This window comes from Paroedura picta, chromosome 11, assembly GCF_049243985.1.
Source record: "Paroedura picta isolate Pp20150507F chromosome 11, Ppicta_v3.0, whole genome shotgun sequence".
NCBI lineage: Eukaryota > Metazoa > Chordata > Lepidosauria > Squamata > Gekkonidae > Paroedura > Paroedura picta.
In genome coordinates, this window is record NC_135379.1 from 13,782,887 (window position 1) to 13,799,224 (window position 16,338).

Consider the following 16,338-nt stretch of genomic DNA (forward strand, 5'->3'; position numbering starts at 1 on the left):
CACTTTCTGCCATTAGAGTGGTATCATCTGCATATCTGAGGTTGTTGATATTTCTCCCTGCAATCTTGATCCCAATTTGTGACTCCTCTAATCCCGCATTTCTCATGATGTGCTCTGCATACAAGTTAAATAGGCAAGGCGACAGTATACAGCCTTGCCGAACTCCTTTCTCAATTTTGTTGCATACTAAAGTTAAATCTTGGTGACCCAGTACAGTGCTATAACTCACAAAGGCAGTACAGTGCTATGACTCACAAAACTAGAGTACAGTGCTGTAACTCACGTACCTGGTACAGTGCTATAACTTACAAATCTAGTACAGTGCCGTAACTCACAAAGCAAGCACCTTATTCCTAGTATATGTTCAGAAACTGATGAGAATTTACCGTAAATAGCATTTTTTAGGTGTTTGACAAGTAGCGAGCATTTATGCAGTTTACAATTGTTTTTTAAACAAAAAAGACAGCAGTGTGCTGCAACATATGATTTAACATTTTGTTTCTAAATAAAAACAGTGGCATGTCTCCCAGTGCTCTGCTCAGCAGTATTTGAAGTCTTCCTTTTGACACAAGTTGGAGGAAAGCTCCTTAAGTGCAAGGAAGCTTTCAGACTTTGCTGGGCAGAGTGATAGATTTCTGCGTTACTAAAATAACAGTATTTCAGGAATGGGGGAAAGTGGAATTAGTGCGCTGAACTTCAAGAAATTTTTTGAAGTTTGAAATGGTTTCTATCATGTCACACAAAATGTCCTGAATAAACTGTTTTGGGGAATGTATCAGTAATATGTTCTAAGGAACATGAAATCTTGACTGTACATTCTATAATGAAGCATAATTTAATTGCTCTAAATGTGCAAACAGGAGCAGTCATAGGCTATAAATCTTCCATTTTAAGAGAAATCTGTTTTCATTGTGTGGCTTTATATACTCTTCTAACTCCCACTTGTATATTTGAAGTCACTAGATCAGGAGTCACCAAACGTTTAGTTAATAAGAGCTTTTCTGAGTAATTAAACGTTCTTTTGCCACCTCCCCACCCAAGCATGTTATTGGGTTTTCTTCAGTCCTAGAAACAGAGCATGAACTAAGAAGAGGCCCAGAAATGAGGCCATCAGCTAAGTAGCACCAAGAAAAATCCTATAAACTTTTTTTTTTTTAAGCCTAGATCATAATTTCCCAGAATCTCCTTCTGAGCCTTCTGGCAACTGCATGAACTACTTTGCAGCAACCAGTGAGCTACTAATAACTCACAAGCTATCTGTTGGAGGCCCGTGTGCTAGAAAAAAGAATTGTAATGTTAGGTGCAGAATTCTCATTTAGATAACCATAAGACCGTTTATTTGAGCTGTGAGAGACATGTATAAATAGGTAAAGGAAGTAGACAAGCCTAAAATAAGGTGGCCAGATTGTCCCACTTTTGGAGGGACATCTGGGGGCACCTGGCAAATTGTACTTACGTCGAAATTTTAAATATATATATTACAATACTGTTTTTGTGTTCTATGCATTCTATGAAACTTTTTGTTGCTCCATATAGACCAAATTTTAAATCAAGACCCCCCCCCCCCCATCAATGGTGCCCCGCTTTACCAATGTTAAAGTCTGGTCACCTTAGCCTAAAATCTACTTCTGACTTCAGTGTGTTCCTGGTGGTGTGCATGCATGTGAATGTCTTGAAGGCTGAATAGCATCCACTTGCATTTTGACTCTGTGGTGGTGATCAGCACAAACGGTACAGGACCTCCTTGTTTGTTTTTTCCTTCTGTAAACTAGTTTTTAATTCTCTATCAAAACCAGACACCACAAGAGCACGACGAAGCCAAGAAAGTGACGGCGTTGAGTACACTTTTATTTCCAAGCACTTGTTTGAGACTGACGTGCAGAATAACAAGTATGTGGGAAACAACTAAGCAAGAACTACAATAACAACATTTTGTCGTTTTTGTGGCTAGACATCAGTCTGGTAATTGGAGGAATGTTCCACATCTGAATGCTTAAAGAAATTAGAGCTAACTTCATTTGGTTTCTGGGAGGCCAGCAAGCTGAGTGCAGTTGTACTTAAATTTCTGCCTACACCCTTCCCAGCACCCTGCCTGTGATTGGTGTGCTTATGTGAGTTCCCCGGCCTCAACTTGGACTGCTGGCAGTTGCCCATAATTAATCATTGTTATGCTCAGCATCAATATTGCCAATCCATATAGATAATATAAGAACGCCAGTAATGGGGTATAAAAAGCAGGTGTCCAGCGCTGATGTTGAAATGGGGATGGTATTAAAAGAAGCTTTTATAGGAAATGATTGTTTATAGCACAAAGTAGGTCTTTAGTTTCTGTGTGTGGTCACTGCCATACTATGACCCTTTGGTACTGTTCAGACATTCGTCTGTTTCCATCGACTGCAAGGGCTGAAGCTGGGACTCCCTGTAACATTTAATATAGCCATATTCCCCTTAAAAACCCTGTAAATCCTATCCTCAGAAGTAATTTTCATCCAGTGTAGGTTTTGCTTCTTCCTGCCTTTCCTTTCCTTTCTGTTTTACAGTCCTAAGTATTTCCTATTCTCTGGAAGGCTGAACAGATTCAAAAATCTCATTGCTAATTATTGATTCTTGATTGATTTGAGAGAAGTGAGGTCAGGAGCTGTGTTTTATTTTATAGCCAAAGCAACTGCTTTTTAAAATGACTGCAAGTCCACTGTAACAATTACATAGGAGTAGCTATGCTGGGTCAGACTCATGGGCTGTCTAGCATCTCATTTCCAACCTGCCTAATGCTGCAAGAAGGTGCCTGCTAGCAGCAGTCCTCACCTGCTAATTGCTCCGTGACATTTGATATTCAGAGGATTGTGAATCCAGAGCTTGTTCCACTCTCATGGCTGATAGCCAACCATGGGTCTATTTTCCATAAAGCTGGTCCAATCCCTGTTTAAGTCCATCTAAGCTAAAAGCCAACTCCGTTTTTGTTTGTCTTGAATCTGTTGTGAATTGCTTTAAGAGGGTGACCTTGAATTGTTGAATTAGAAGGAGAAAAGATTCTCTTTGCTCCATATAATTTTGTAGACTTCTTGTTACCTCACAGTTGCCTATTTCTAAACTAAATGCCTGAGTGTATTTGCTCTGCTTCATAGAGCAGGTGCTTCGACCCAAAATCTGTTGCCTTTTTCTGCCATTTTCCTAGATCTTCAGCATTATTTTTGATCAAAACTATACACAGTATTTGTAGATATTATTACTATACTGGCAGTTCTGCTCTCAGTCTGTTTCCTGGTGATCCCTAGTTGGAGTTTGCTTTTTAAAAAATCCATGCTGCACACTGAGTTTTCAGCAGACTGTCTGCCACAGCATTTAATCGTCTTTTTGCTGGGCTGTGGCCACTATTTCAGACCTCATAGGGCTATAGCTGAAACTTGTTTTTTTATTGACCTGGCGTCCATCACTTGATACAAATATGCCAATTGGTTCTTCAATCCCCCTAATGGGAAAGGTCATTTTGGAGCTACTCATAATCCCCTTGTGTTGTTTAGCACCTTAAACAAGGTAGCTTTGGCTGCAAAGCAAAATACAATAATCTCCCCACCATAAAACAAGAACTGATAATTAACAAGAGTTCAGGAATGCCACTTTTTTAAGAGCCTCACTCATACACATAAAACAAATCTGGAAAAAGTGGTAAACACCAAAGGAAACACTGAAATGCAGCAGTTTATTGGCAGCTTCAAGAGTTCCATTAAAATTGAGTGAACAAATGCTGGTCATTCCAGGCTGGATGATTAGTGGTAAGTGTTCACATGCACCTGCTTCAACGTAGGGCCTTGCTGGATCAGAACTATTAATTTTACACTGTCTGGTCCAATATCAAGCCGAAGTACTAATACTGAAGATAATGTTATTCAGAGAATTATACAGTTGTGTGCTTTACAAATGGTACATATGTTTCTATCATACCACATTAAAATCCTCCAACAACATGCCAAGCTTCTGATTGGCCCTCAGTGGGAGACATCCCCCATAGGATGATGACAGTCCCCATCTGAGGGCCAATCAGCAGCTCAGGTTCAGCACCCCCTTTTCTCTTGGCCATAGTTGAAAGAAAGGGTGGACACATCCATTAAGGATTAAATAGCTCCCTCTTACTTTGAAGTGGGAGAAAGTGAAACTGATTGATGAAATGACTGACTGCCGTTTCAGTGGTCCATTCCCCCCCCCCGCAACTGGGAAGAGGGGTTGCAAAACAGTTACACAGTCTCAACGGCTATCATCCATTTAACCCTAATATCTAATGAGTGGACCAACCTGCTCAGTTGTTAGGTTTAAATGGCCTGTACTCCCAAATTGAACTGGACCAAAGTCTGGGAAATGTTTGGGAAAGGCACCTTCCCTGAACATTAATTTAGTGGCCACATACGGGGCTAAATTTGTGATGAATTTCGGCTTGCGAGCTGGTTTGTTTCTATCCCTAGTTATTACTACTGTTTCGTTTATCAACTCTCTTACACTGATTGACACGAGGATGATGGAAAACACCAATAAGTTATCAGCCCTTTTTTGTTGATACTAATTCCAGATTTGTTTCAGGGTTCTGGAGTTAACCTTTAAAGCCCTAAATGGATTGGGCCCCTCATATCTGTAGGACCATCTCTTCCACTGTGCCCCGCAGAGAGCACTAAGATGTGGTGAGCAAAATTTGCTCAGGGTCCCTGGTCCCAAAGAGGTTAAATTGGCCTCAACAAGCTCCAGGGTCTTTTCAGCCTTCATCCCAACCTGGTGGAATGCTCTGCCCAGTGAGATTAGGGCCCTGTGGGATCTTAACTTGGCAGGGTCTGTAAGACAGAGCTGTTCATCCTAGCCTATGGTTGAGACCTAGAAATGGTACAAAGAATATACTGGCCTCCCTGCTAGAAAGTCTACCCTTTAGACAAATTCTTAAGCACTCTATATGCCCCCTCCCAGCTCAGTAACCAAATTCCTTGTAAAAAGGAGGTGGCCATAGGTTTTGAACCAATTGATTTAATTTTTGAGTTTAAAAAAAAATTTGGAACTTAAATTAATATTTAATTTTACTCTGTGTCTTGAACTTTTCTGTAAGCTCCCCTGAGCCTCTGTGAAACGGCGGGGCATAAAACCAAAAATTGATACATTAAATAAATGTCTCCGTTCACGAATTAATCCTTGCCAGCCGTGTATATATTCATTTTGAGGTTTAGAGCTGCTCAATTGAAAGGGGAGTCATATCTTTCCAACAGACTTAAAAAAATTCTTTTCTACAGATTTATTGAATATGGGGAATATAAGAACAATTACTATGGTACCAGCATAGACTCGGTTCGATCTGTTCTGGCTAAAAATAAAGTCTGTTTGTTGGACGTTCAGCCTCATGTAAGTATATCGTAAAGCTTTTGCCTTTTCTGTTGGCAACATTATTTTGAATTGATTTGATTTGCATTGTGTTGGGGGGGGGGGAATACCATGCCTCATTTACTTGGTTTTCAGTTGGTTTCCAGATAGCCTTTTGAACTTACTGACTAGGAAGAATCATCAATAAATCATTCAAGAGTAATCTAAACTAAATCATTCACATTTTTTTTCCTGTGTTTGGAAATCTAAATGAGCGGTCGAGTGCCATCTAACAATGGCATTTAGGATATTTCTGTTTCATGCATAACAGTTGAACAGATACCTTTATGTGTACAAGGCTGTTGATTCATACTGAAGTCAGACGCATTAGAACTTCAGGAAATTGTCCATCATAGTAATGTATGTCTGAGACCCAGACTCCTGCAGCAGTATAGCAAAGGATTATAGCCCCTTGCATGTGCCAAAGTAGAATGCTAGGGTGCCCAATTGTGTGGATTACTTCAAATAAAGTAGTATGTGGGGAAAGAAGGTGGATGGCCTGTTGTTAGTGCTGAAGGGAAGTGTCTCTGTGTCTCACTAGCTACCACTGGGATTGAACAGTTTGTACAGAGAGTGCAGAGACCTGAGTACTAGAAGATTAGGTGTTTCACATGCTAACTGTGCACACAAAATTTATTTTTGCTGAATTTGATGCTAGTACTCTTCGCTGCTTGCTCAGAACTGGACCTTCATTGATTCTCATTCCTGTGTCAATAGAATTTTTAAAAACCTAGCTAAAATGAGAGTTATACAAGGAAACGCTATGGATGGTTCCGAATAAAGGACTGTAAATCATTTTCCACAACTCAAGTGCTATGTATATATAAATTATGCATAATAGTGGTAGCTTTGGAAGATGAGGGAAGGAGAGAGCTAGAAACTACAGTGCCAAATGATTTGTCATCTTCAAAAGTAAATACATTTTTAAAACAAGCTGCTTATAACTTGGCATTTTCTTTTCCAGACAGTGAAGCATTTAAGGACATCAGAATTTAAACCATATGTCATATTTATAAAGCCTCCATCAGTCGAGCGTTTGCGAGAGACCAGAAAAAATGCCAAGATAATTTCAAGCAAAGATGAAAAGGGTTCTGCCAAACCCTTCTCAGTAAGTACTTTTTGCCTTTCTACAAGTGTGAAAAGTTGCCAGATGATTTGTATTTATTTTCTAAATTAGATTATTTGTATCTAGCAGTGAAGCTGATCAAATGTTTTTGGAAAAACGCTGTTCAAAATGCACATATGATAGTCTTCAATATAATTTTAAAAACTCAGCAGCTAAATAAGTATGGATGGGCATGCTAGGCCATACCATTTTTGCTTCCTACTCTAGCTCTTCCCTGCTTTGGCCTAATAATTTCTTCAGCAGCAGAACTGAGTTGAAATTATCAAGGTGGGAGGGGAAAGGAGGCGAACTTTCTTCAGGGTTGGCTGCAAAACAGCATTGCTGCAGAATCCAAGGAGTGGGGACAGAGACAAGACAAAGCTGGTCTTGCAGGAGGGGAGGTAGTGAGACCTGTTCGTCTCCTGCTCACTTTATGTGGTAGAAGTATTTAACATGAAAGGGGGAGCAATTATTTCTACTCCCTTCTCTTGTCAGCTATGATGGAGCCCCTTCACACTTCCCCAGTTCAACCCAAAAAACGAAATAGTGTTCCTTCACTGACTGAGCTGCTCTTTTGGCATCGTTTCTTTGTTATAAACAATAACGGTGACTATCCCACCCAGTCACTGACAGTAGATTTAGCTTTAACCCAGCCCTGGAACGTTATAGAAAGTTATAAGAGCTCTCTTTTCTTAAATCTTTGCAGAATGGCACTGAGACACTGTTAAAGTTCAACCAAGACAAACCAATTATTTATCACACATGGCAGGATTACATGGACTGGGAAGACCAAGCTTTGATATAATAAGCAGTTGTGCAGTTTGTAGAATCTGATTTACAGGCTTTGGAGAGGTTTCTGAGTTTTCTCACAGAAGCTTTTGTTTCTGTGTTTATGAAAACGCATCTGAATTTTCTTTTGTCTTTCTCAGTTCCTCTGAACTCTGGTTTTCTAAAAGGCAGGTCCCCTCTGCTAGTACCCCACTCTACCTTCATAGAATCACCAACTTCCCTTTAACTTCTGGGTGTCTGAATCAGGTTTCTTTCCACACCAGTCCAAGAAAAATATATACCAATTTCCCCTTTTTTTGTGGGAAGGGATCCTCCTTCTCTCCCTAGAAGATTTCTCCCCCCCCCCTTCCTTTGGCTTGAGTTGGGAATATCACAATACTACCCAAAAACACTGCCAAATATCATTCATTGTCCTCCTGACTGTGTAAAAATGTTGAATTCAGAGAGCCAGTTTGGTGTAGTGGTTAGGAGTGTGGACTTCTAGTCTGGCATGCCAGGTTTGATTCTGCGCTCCCCCACATGCAACCAGCTGGGTGACCTTGGGCTCGCCACGGCACTGATAAAACTGTTCTGACCGGGCAGTGATATCAGGGCTCTCTCAGCCTCACCCACCCCACAGGGTGTCTGTTGTGGGGAGAGGAAAGGGAAGGCGACTGCAAGCCGCTTTGAGCCTCCTTCAGGTAGGGAAAAGCGGCATATAAGAACCAACTCTTCTTCTTCTTCTTCTATTAGTCAAGAACACTTTCTGTGACTAAAATTCTCTTCAGAGTAGTTATTGTTCAGCTAAGGCAAAGACAGATCTTCTCTAGATGCAAGTTCTGGCAACTCTGAATCAGAATAACTGTCTTCCAACACACATCTCATAGCTGGCCAATCGGAGCACTTGGAGCTGCCTGTCACTTAAGCTCTTTGCTTCAGTGAAGAATTAACCCTTCACTTCCTGTTATTTCAGCATTTGGAGCCTGGATTTTAAAGTGCTGCATGTCACATCAGCATTCCTTCTAGTTGCTGATGCTGCCACTACTGTCAGTGGCGTTGTTATCCTTGTTTGGATCACAAGGGTGTTTAGCATTTCTTAGGGGGATTCAGCTTTTCCCCACAGAGACAAATGCTGAATATGCTAGCACTAGGAAGTACAGTAGATAACAAGGAAATACAAAGCTAGTGATATGCTAGCTTCCGTGACTTGGATCTTACCATGTTGCATGAAAAGGGGGAACTATGAATGCAGGGCATTGGGGTATATCCTAAAAAGATAAGCAGCCACTTCAAGAACTCCCAGAATTACATAGAACTTACCTAATATGCATCTGCTTCTGACAATGCTTCCTGTAAGATATGATTTCCAAAGCTCCATAAGTTTGGAATATTTTATTCAAGTCAACTAGAGTTCTCCAAATGGTTAAATGCAAAAAAACAGTTTGGGAATGTGTAATGCTCTACTCAGTGGTTGCTCCTCTTAAGATGTTCTGTCTTAATTTTATACAGTTGCAGTCTGTATTTCAAACTCCTGAACATAAACCTACTGAATGAGCTCTAATAAGACCCAGGAATCCAGAAGGAGTGATTCTTTGGATTTATACCAAACTTTCAAAAATACAGACTGTGTTCAAGTAAATCCCTTGCTAATAGCAGGCTGAGTCTTAGGTAATGCCGTTGGTAATACATCACTAATGCAAACAGCTTATAAACAGTTTTCCAGTGCTGTTTCTAGCACACATATATTCCTTTGATTATCAGTGACTGGATACTGATACTGATACAGGGAAGAAGCCGATTGAGCAGCTGTCAGGATGCATTCAAAGCAATTTTTGCAATAATTTGAAGCTATGCTCTGTGTAAACAGTCTAATACGACTTGCATTTCTTTCACTGCTACTTTTGGCCTTTGGTTCAGAGATTTTGTGCAAGCAGAAAGCAGTTTCACATGCGTGGGAGAGGGGAGTTGCTGATTCTCTTCCTCCTTCATCATCAGCTCTTTGTGGCCCAGAAATGGGATTCCAGGTGGTTGTGGAACCGAGAATATTGTATGTGCTGGGGGTTGGGGGTGCTACAGATGCAAAAATATGGTGACTAGGAATGTCAACCTGTCTACTTGGAAATAAATCTCATATTCAGTTGGTCTTACTCCCAGGAAAGTATCCCTACGATTGCAGCCTGAGGATGGCAGCTCTAAACTGATTTGCATTTATCTTGACTGGGTGTTCCTCTTTTGTATTATAGGAAGAAGACTTTCAAGAAATGATTAAATCAGCACAAATAATGGAAATCCAGTACAGTCACCTTTTTGACAAAGTGATAGTAAATGATGATCTAACTGCAGCGTACAATGAGCTGAAAACAACCTTTGACAAATTGGAAAGAGACACTTTTTGGGTTCCAGTCAGTTGGGTGCATTCTTAACCCTTTAAACAAAAGTCTCCATGGAACTTTACAAGGGTATTTCGGTGGACCTAAAACGCCATTCTGTTGGTGGAAAGCTTTTCTTGCTTTGGCACATCGATGATTATACAAACTTTGTGCAGTGGAATGTTGCTCTTTTCTGTGTGCGAGCTTTCCTTTTTGGAAATAAGATGTAGGAAGCAGAAGGCAGTAATGAAGCCTTATTTAACTTGATTCAAATAACCACTTTTTAAAAAAAGAGCCCCAATTATTGCGACACCATCATTTATAAATGACTTGTACCAGCATGGGACTTCCATGAAGCCACAGTGATCAGAAGGTGTGCGATCCATGTTTAAGTGGCCTTGAATGTTGCTGGTTGCCAAGCAAGGAGGATTGCTAATGCTCAAAGAATGTAAAAACTGGAGGAGATAAAAGGGGGTAGCCATTTTTTTCTCTGGTCTAAACATTGAAATTGGATTACGATAAACATAGTTGTGTGTGTGTGTGTGTGTAAACTGTTTTCTGTGTTTAACCTGACTCCAGTGTAGGGTTGCCAGGTCCCTCCTGGCAACTGACAGGGGATGGGCAGAGGTTTAGCAGGACTGAGAGGGACACCCAGCTGACACTGCAGCAAGGTGTTGACATCACTCCCAATGTGACTTGGAAGTGATGTCATCAGGCAGCAGCATCAGAGCAACAGTCTGGTATTTGGGCAAAAACTCTATAGTAAATTTGGCTTCTCCCATAGTTTTTGCCCAAATACGAGAGCATTGCCCTGATGTTGCCAACGTGATGACATCATTTCCAAGTCACATTGGAAGTGACATAGATATGTTGCTGCAACATCAATTGGAGCTTGCTCTTTTTCTAGGTAAGTGTCTTGCGCAAGGCAGCTGATCACCCTACTCTGGTGTCTTTCTCAAGAGAGCAAATTTAATATACTATGTTTTAATGTGGTCTTTGAAGCTACAGTCTCCTACTCCTGTAGCTGTGCTTTGAAGGGGGCATATGCTGGAATGCATTGCATGCTTGGAGGTAACTTGAATATTTTAAGTGAACAATAAGCAATAAAATGTTTTACATTTAAAATTGTAAAGTTAAACTATGGTATTCAAAGCAATGGAAAGCTTTAAAACTAAACATCAGATAACTGGGTTAGTTAGAGTAGCTTTTATGCAACCCAAGATTTGGGGTCAAAATTTTGCAATATAGGCAGCAGCGTAAATGGAATTGGTTTATATCATTGTTTGAAAAGTGTCTAAAGTAGCCTTTGTGCGACTCCAGAAGTTATATTTTTAATTTGAATACTTCTTAATTAAAACTTGGGTATCATTCCCATTTTCCATTCATTTTGAAATTAGAAACTCAAGTTGTTTTCTCTAAAATGAGGAAAGGTTTTTTGTCTTGTGTTCCTGTTGAGACAAAGTATATTAATAGCTGTGGATGCATGTTATGTGTAAGTGCATCTGTTTTACCAATAGTGTGTGACGGTGACACATCACAACTTTGGCACGCAAACAGGAAGCCCAGTTATTTTATGTTAACATGTACAAGATTTAGCTGACTTATTTAAAGGCAAAAGAATTTAGCGAGACTCTATATATTTATGAAAAGCGATGAGAAGGGATATTAATTTTTTTTGAATGAGTTGTCAATGTGATCATTTGTTACACAGACCGCTAGGTGTCTGTGATTTTAAACCGTGGCTTTATAAACTTAACATTCCATATAAATATTTTACTTCAGACGCAGGTAAACGACCAGGCCTTTGCAAATGTAGTCTAAATAGATTGTTGGATTTTTATTTTGTTTTATTTTTTGGTTCATTGCACCTGTTTTTAAATTGTGTAATACAAGGGAAGTGCCAACAACCAAATGTAGCCTTTTGGAAACATTTGAGCTGGTTTGACGCATCCTGGCACTGAGCATTTGCAATATAATCTTGAGTGTATCTCAGGTCTTAACTGTTTTGAATGCATTAAGTGTGACTGTGCTTCAGCTGCACCAATTTGATGTGTGAAAATACCGAGCTGCAATTTTTTTTCCCTACTAGAACGTAGTCATTTTTCAAGCATCTCATTGTAAAGTTCACTTTGGTTCTTTAATTAGATACCATCTATATTTGACTTCAGTTCATAGAGTGAGAACCAGTGCGAGGATTACCCGGTAACTCTCAAGGTCTGGTTTGGGCATACAGAAGAGGGCAGTTAAAAATGACCCAGTAAAATGGGGGCTGTTGCAGTAAACTTTTCCAGTCCTGGGACTCTCCTTTAACTCCCAGGTGCACTGAGCTACGAGCACACAATACCAGAGTGATGTGACAGGAAAAGGAGGAGCCAAAGTTATGACCTCTTTGGTATCAAGACCAGGGCAATGGGTAGCTGACAAAGGAAGCTGGGAAAAGGAAACTCAAGGTGAACACCACTACGTGGATCACAGTGTGGAACCAACCAAGGCTCAGAGTCACGGAGGAATTCTCTCTGCTAAGCAACATTGGCTCATCATCATGCTGCTGCTAATGTCGTGCATACAGAGCAAAATTGAAACATGATGCACTTGAGCTCTAAATATGCATACAACAAGCAGGCCCTTCAAAAAGGAGCAGAAGCATGCAGCTGTATAAGGACTCGTGATCCAGCAGGTGTGTTTCTGTGATCCACCTGAGGATTGAAGTATATATAGTATGTAACTCCCTCCATGTTTGTTTGAAAATGGGCATACTTTAGGACAGGGGTACTCAAACTGCAGCCCTTCAGATGTCCATGGGCTACAATTCCCATGAGCCCCTGCCAGAGTTTGCGGGCAGGGGCTCATGGGAATGGTAGTCCATGGACATCTGGAGGGCTGCAGTTTGAGTACCCCTGCTTTAGGATTTTACATATCATAAATTACAACAGCCTTCTCTCTGCAAGAGTAACCGACACCTTTATCTGTGACTGACGCCTGGGCTATAACATCAAGTACTGTGTTCTTACTTGCAATAATCTAAATAATTAGTCAATGTAAGATTTGCCACTGCCTTTGGGCTGAGAGCACTTGCAGGCCCGTGATAGCTTCGGCATAATTTCCCAAGCTTCGGGTGAATTTTTAACATCTTTTTAAAAAAATAAAAATGGCTTACCTCTGACGTGCACATAGCTTTGCACAAATTGGAGCTCTTTGGTGTTATGGAATGCTCCATGTGCACACTGGAACTGTGCTGAGCTTTGGATTTATGTACATAGGACTGGTAAATATTAAAAGCAAAAACTTGATATCTATTCCTGGCTAAAGGTGAAACTTAAAATTTTGAACTCCACATTGTATTGCATGTTTCCAGGAATTCTGTTCTTATGTCTGTGTGCAGATATCCTTCTTGTATTTTTGCTGTTTTGTCACTGTAAAACAAATGTTGGACTTTTATATTTTTTCTGAATTTACAGCAATACTTGAAGTTGTCTTCACTTACATGTAAATAGTGCCAGAACTACAGCTTTATCATAATAAATTATTGTCATAATGTATCTCAGGAAAAGGTCGCTTTTGTAAAAAGCACGCAGTTGTACAGTGGAATTCAAACTGGTCATCATCTTAATAAAATGTGTTAAGTGCACCACGATTGCTTTCAGATAAGTAAATGTACAACCAGTTTCACATTAGCAAAATGCTTTGGTTGAAGCATACCAGTCAACACAGCTGGGCAATATTTTTTTTTTAAATTATAGCAGTATTGAGAGTTTCAGAACTATATATTAATGTACATTTTTGATGACCAGCTTCCAACTTTTTCTTTGTCACTTTAATCACCCACATTCAGAAGCACAGCGAAGGTAACTCAGCACAAAAGCAAGTGGTCCTAACTGAGAGGTAACAAGGTCCTGGATTTATTAGTGAAGTTACACTATTGTTGTTTAGGAGAAACCATTAGCAGATGATGGCAGGAAACCAAAACATACTATTGGAGTGTTCATGAAATTTGCCTTTTAAAAATAATTAACCAAAATGACAAGAAATAATATATATATATATATAAATAATGGTGGCAATTTACAGATAAGCATCTGTAAAAGAGTTCCATGTATCTGAAAATATACATATACAAGCGCCACTGGAGGTAGGCATTTATGTTTTTAGCGTTGTAAAACAAATCTAGCGATAGTAACAGCACTGAGGGTCCATTATTGCAGACCATGAGATAAGCAAATAGTTTAAAAGTGCATAAAGGTAAAGGTATCCCCTGTGCAAGCACCGGGTCATGTCTGACCCTTGGGGTGACGCCCTCTAGTGTTTTCATGGCAGACTCAATACGGGGTGGTTTGCCAGTGCCTTCCCCAGTCATTACCGTTTACCCCCCAGCAAGCTGGGTACTCATTTTACCAACCTCGGAAGGATGGAAGGCTGAGTCAACCTTGAGCCGGCTGCTGGGATCGAATTCCCAGCCTCAGACAGCATGTTGGCTGCCTTACCACCCTGCGCCACAAGAGGCTCTTTAAAAGTGCATACACATCCTCTAATCCTGGCAGAAATCTCAGCCAGAGGCATATTTCAGAAATTAATCAAGAAGGACTTTTTATTGAAAAACAAGAATAAAAGTCGCTAACGCACAATTACAATGTTTAAACTAAACAAGCTCACAGAAGAAAGCAAAGACCTGAGATGGTTAGAATAGAGAATTAAGTTTTTTAATCAGCAAAGGTTTCGATAGCTACTGTCCATGACATGCAGAAGTCCAGTATAGGGGCCTATAGACAAGCAGCAAAGAACAAGCCTTCACACAGTGTTGGGTGAATCTCAGGTCTAAACAACACACACGGACTGTGTTAGGAGCATTGGCTTAAGTAGCCAGAAAGGTACCCTGAGGCCAGGATTGGGTGGTTGGTCCCAAAAACAAAGTGTGAACTAATTATTGCTAACAATGACATTGTTAATGTCTGCTGCAAGTCTGCTGCAAAGAAACTTTTATTGGGTTAAGGAGAAATCTCTGAGTGAGTTTGCAAAGTGGGGGGCGGGGTTGGCCTTAACGGTGCCACTGGACTAAAATGTTCTTCTTTTGCTTCAGTCCAACACAGCTACTCACCTGAATTCTTGGAGACGTGATGTTAGATGAAGAAAAGACAATTTTGATATTTGTCTGCAGTCCGTATCTCGATTAACTTTGCAACAGTCTGGGAACGTGGGCCATCATTCTTATTTCACAATTGGAGGACTGAGACCGAAAAGCTCCCTGAAGAATTTGTGACTAAACCGAGCTTTGAATGGGAGCTTTCCTAGCTCATAGTACAGGGGTTGAACTACAGCGGTTCCAGCCAGTTCCCATGGGGACACACCGCCTCCTGTTTTGTAAGTGAAAGATCAATTCAAGACAGGCAAATCCAGTTGTGCACACTGATCATAACCAAAAAGTAGTCTTGCTCTATCAAAATCAGGATGTTCATTGCTGGATAGGACAGTGCTGTCTACAGCTGCTTTAGCTCATCATCACGGTATTGGAAAAAGGAAAATTGTTGTTGGTTACTTTAACAGAGAATTCTGGTTACATTTGCCTATCCACTGTCAAGTCCTCATATTGGCTTCTGAATGTGGTTTCATTGGGTCACACAGTTATCTGATTCCCCAAATAGTTTGTTTATCTCTCTCTCTATCTCCGGAAACAACTTGTTACTGTGCGGTGCTGACTGTGATTAATGTGCATGTTGCCCCAACAAAATACCGTTTACTGTCCATTTAATGCATGCATGTGCACACACACACAAAGTTGTCCCACTGCATGAACGCTTGTGTTTTTGTTTCCTTGAAAGAAGCATGCCTACAAGAGTTCCTTTCTTGCCTAATGGAAGAAGCATAGCATTTTTCTATCCAGCACAGCAGGCCGGTGAAGATACATAAACTACACAAAGTAGATCATTCACACATCTTGGGGGAAACTTGAATTTAATATTCCTAAACACAGAGACTTTCCCTATATTATTGAAGAGAACCTGAGGAAGCCCAACCTGCAGAACTTTGCATTTCAAAATTTGGCATGACCTGTAGTTTTGCAGGGATAATTTTATACGTTCCAAGTGGGAAAAGTCTGTCCACTGAATGAGATTTTTTACTGATCAGATGGACGGATGCAAATCTGTCAGGAATGAGAAGAGCTTGTAGGAGTGATGGGCAATACTACATATTTAAAGAAAGGCATCAGAGAGCTCTTCCCGTAGAGGCACTAAACAGCCATGTCTAAGGAATAGTTCTGAATTCTGGCATCCAGTTCTGGGAGTTTGTGCCAGCTGAATGTTGCGAAGGAAAGTCCAAGAAAACCATTGTGACCCTGGTGGAGTATTCTGTATGCAGGTCTAACATTTTCATCTGTCTTCGATGTCACATGGTACCTGGAGATATCCCAGCTAAGGGCTGGACGAGACAAAGGCAGAGGAAGAGCCACGTAAATGGTAGCTGCAGTTTGAGCACTTAAGTGGTAGCCTGCTTCACATGTGCATAAATCTATCTCTGCCTAGAATGGTGCTTCTGGGGACCAGGGAGCCCCCCAGAAATGACATGAAGGGGTGGGGAGTCAGCAAGCACAGCCCTTTCCATGAATGGAAAATGTCCACAGGCTCCAAGCCACATTCTAATTTTTATTAAATAAGACTGCATTTCCAAGTTGCACGTAGCGACTTTATTCGTGGTGTGCTGGGGGGGGGGAGG

At 40.6% G+C, this 16,338-nt stretch overlaps 1 protein-coding gene across 7 annotated transcripts in view; it reads left to right on the plus strand.

The window, feature by feature from the left end:
- The window catches only part of MPP7 (MAGUK p55 scaffold protein 7), a 105,940-nt gene extending 92,768 nt beyond the window's left edge, over positions 1–13,172 (plus strand). For all 7 annotated transcript variants that reach the window (XM_077304646.1, XM_077304649.1, XM_077304648.1 and 4 more), the window contains 4 exons: positions 1,797–1,890; positions 5,265–5,373; positions 6,356–6,499; positions 9,508–13,172. In XM_077304646.1, coding sequence (XP_077160761.1) covers positions 1,797–1,890; positions 5,265–5,373; positions 6,356–6,499; positions 9,508–9,687 — 527 coding nt within the window. In that variant the 3' untranslated portion in view covers positions 9,688–13,172. The remainder of the gene's footprint in view (positions 1–1,796; positions 1,891–5,264; positions 5,374–6,355; positions 6,500–9,507) is intronic.
- Positions 13,173–16,338: the final 3,166 nt, after the last annotated feature.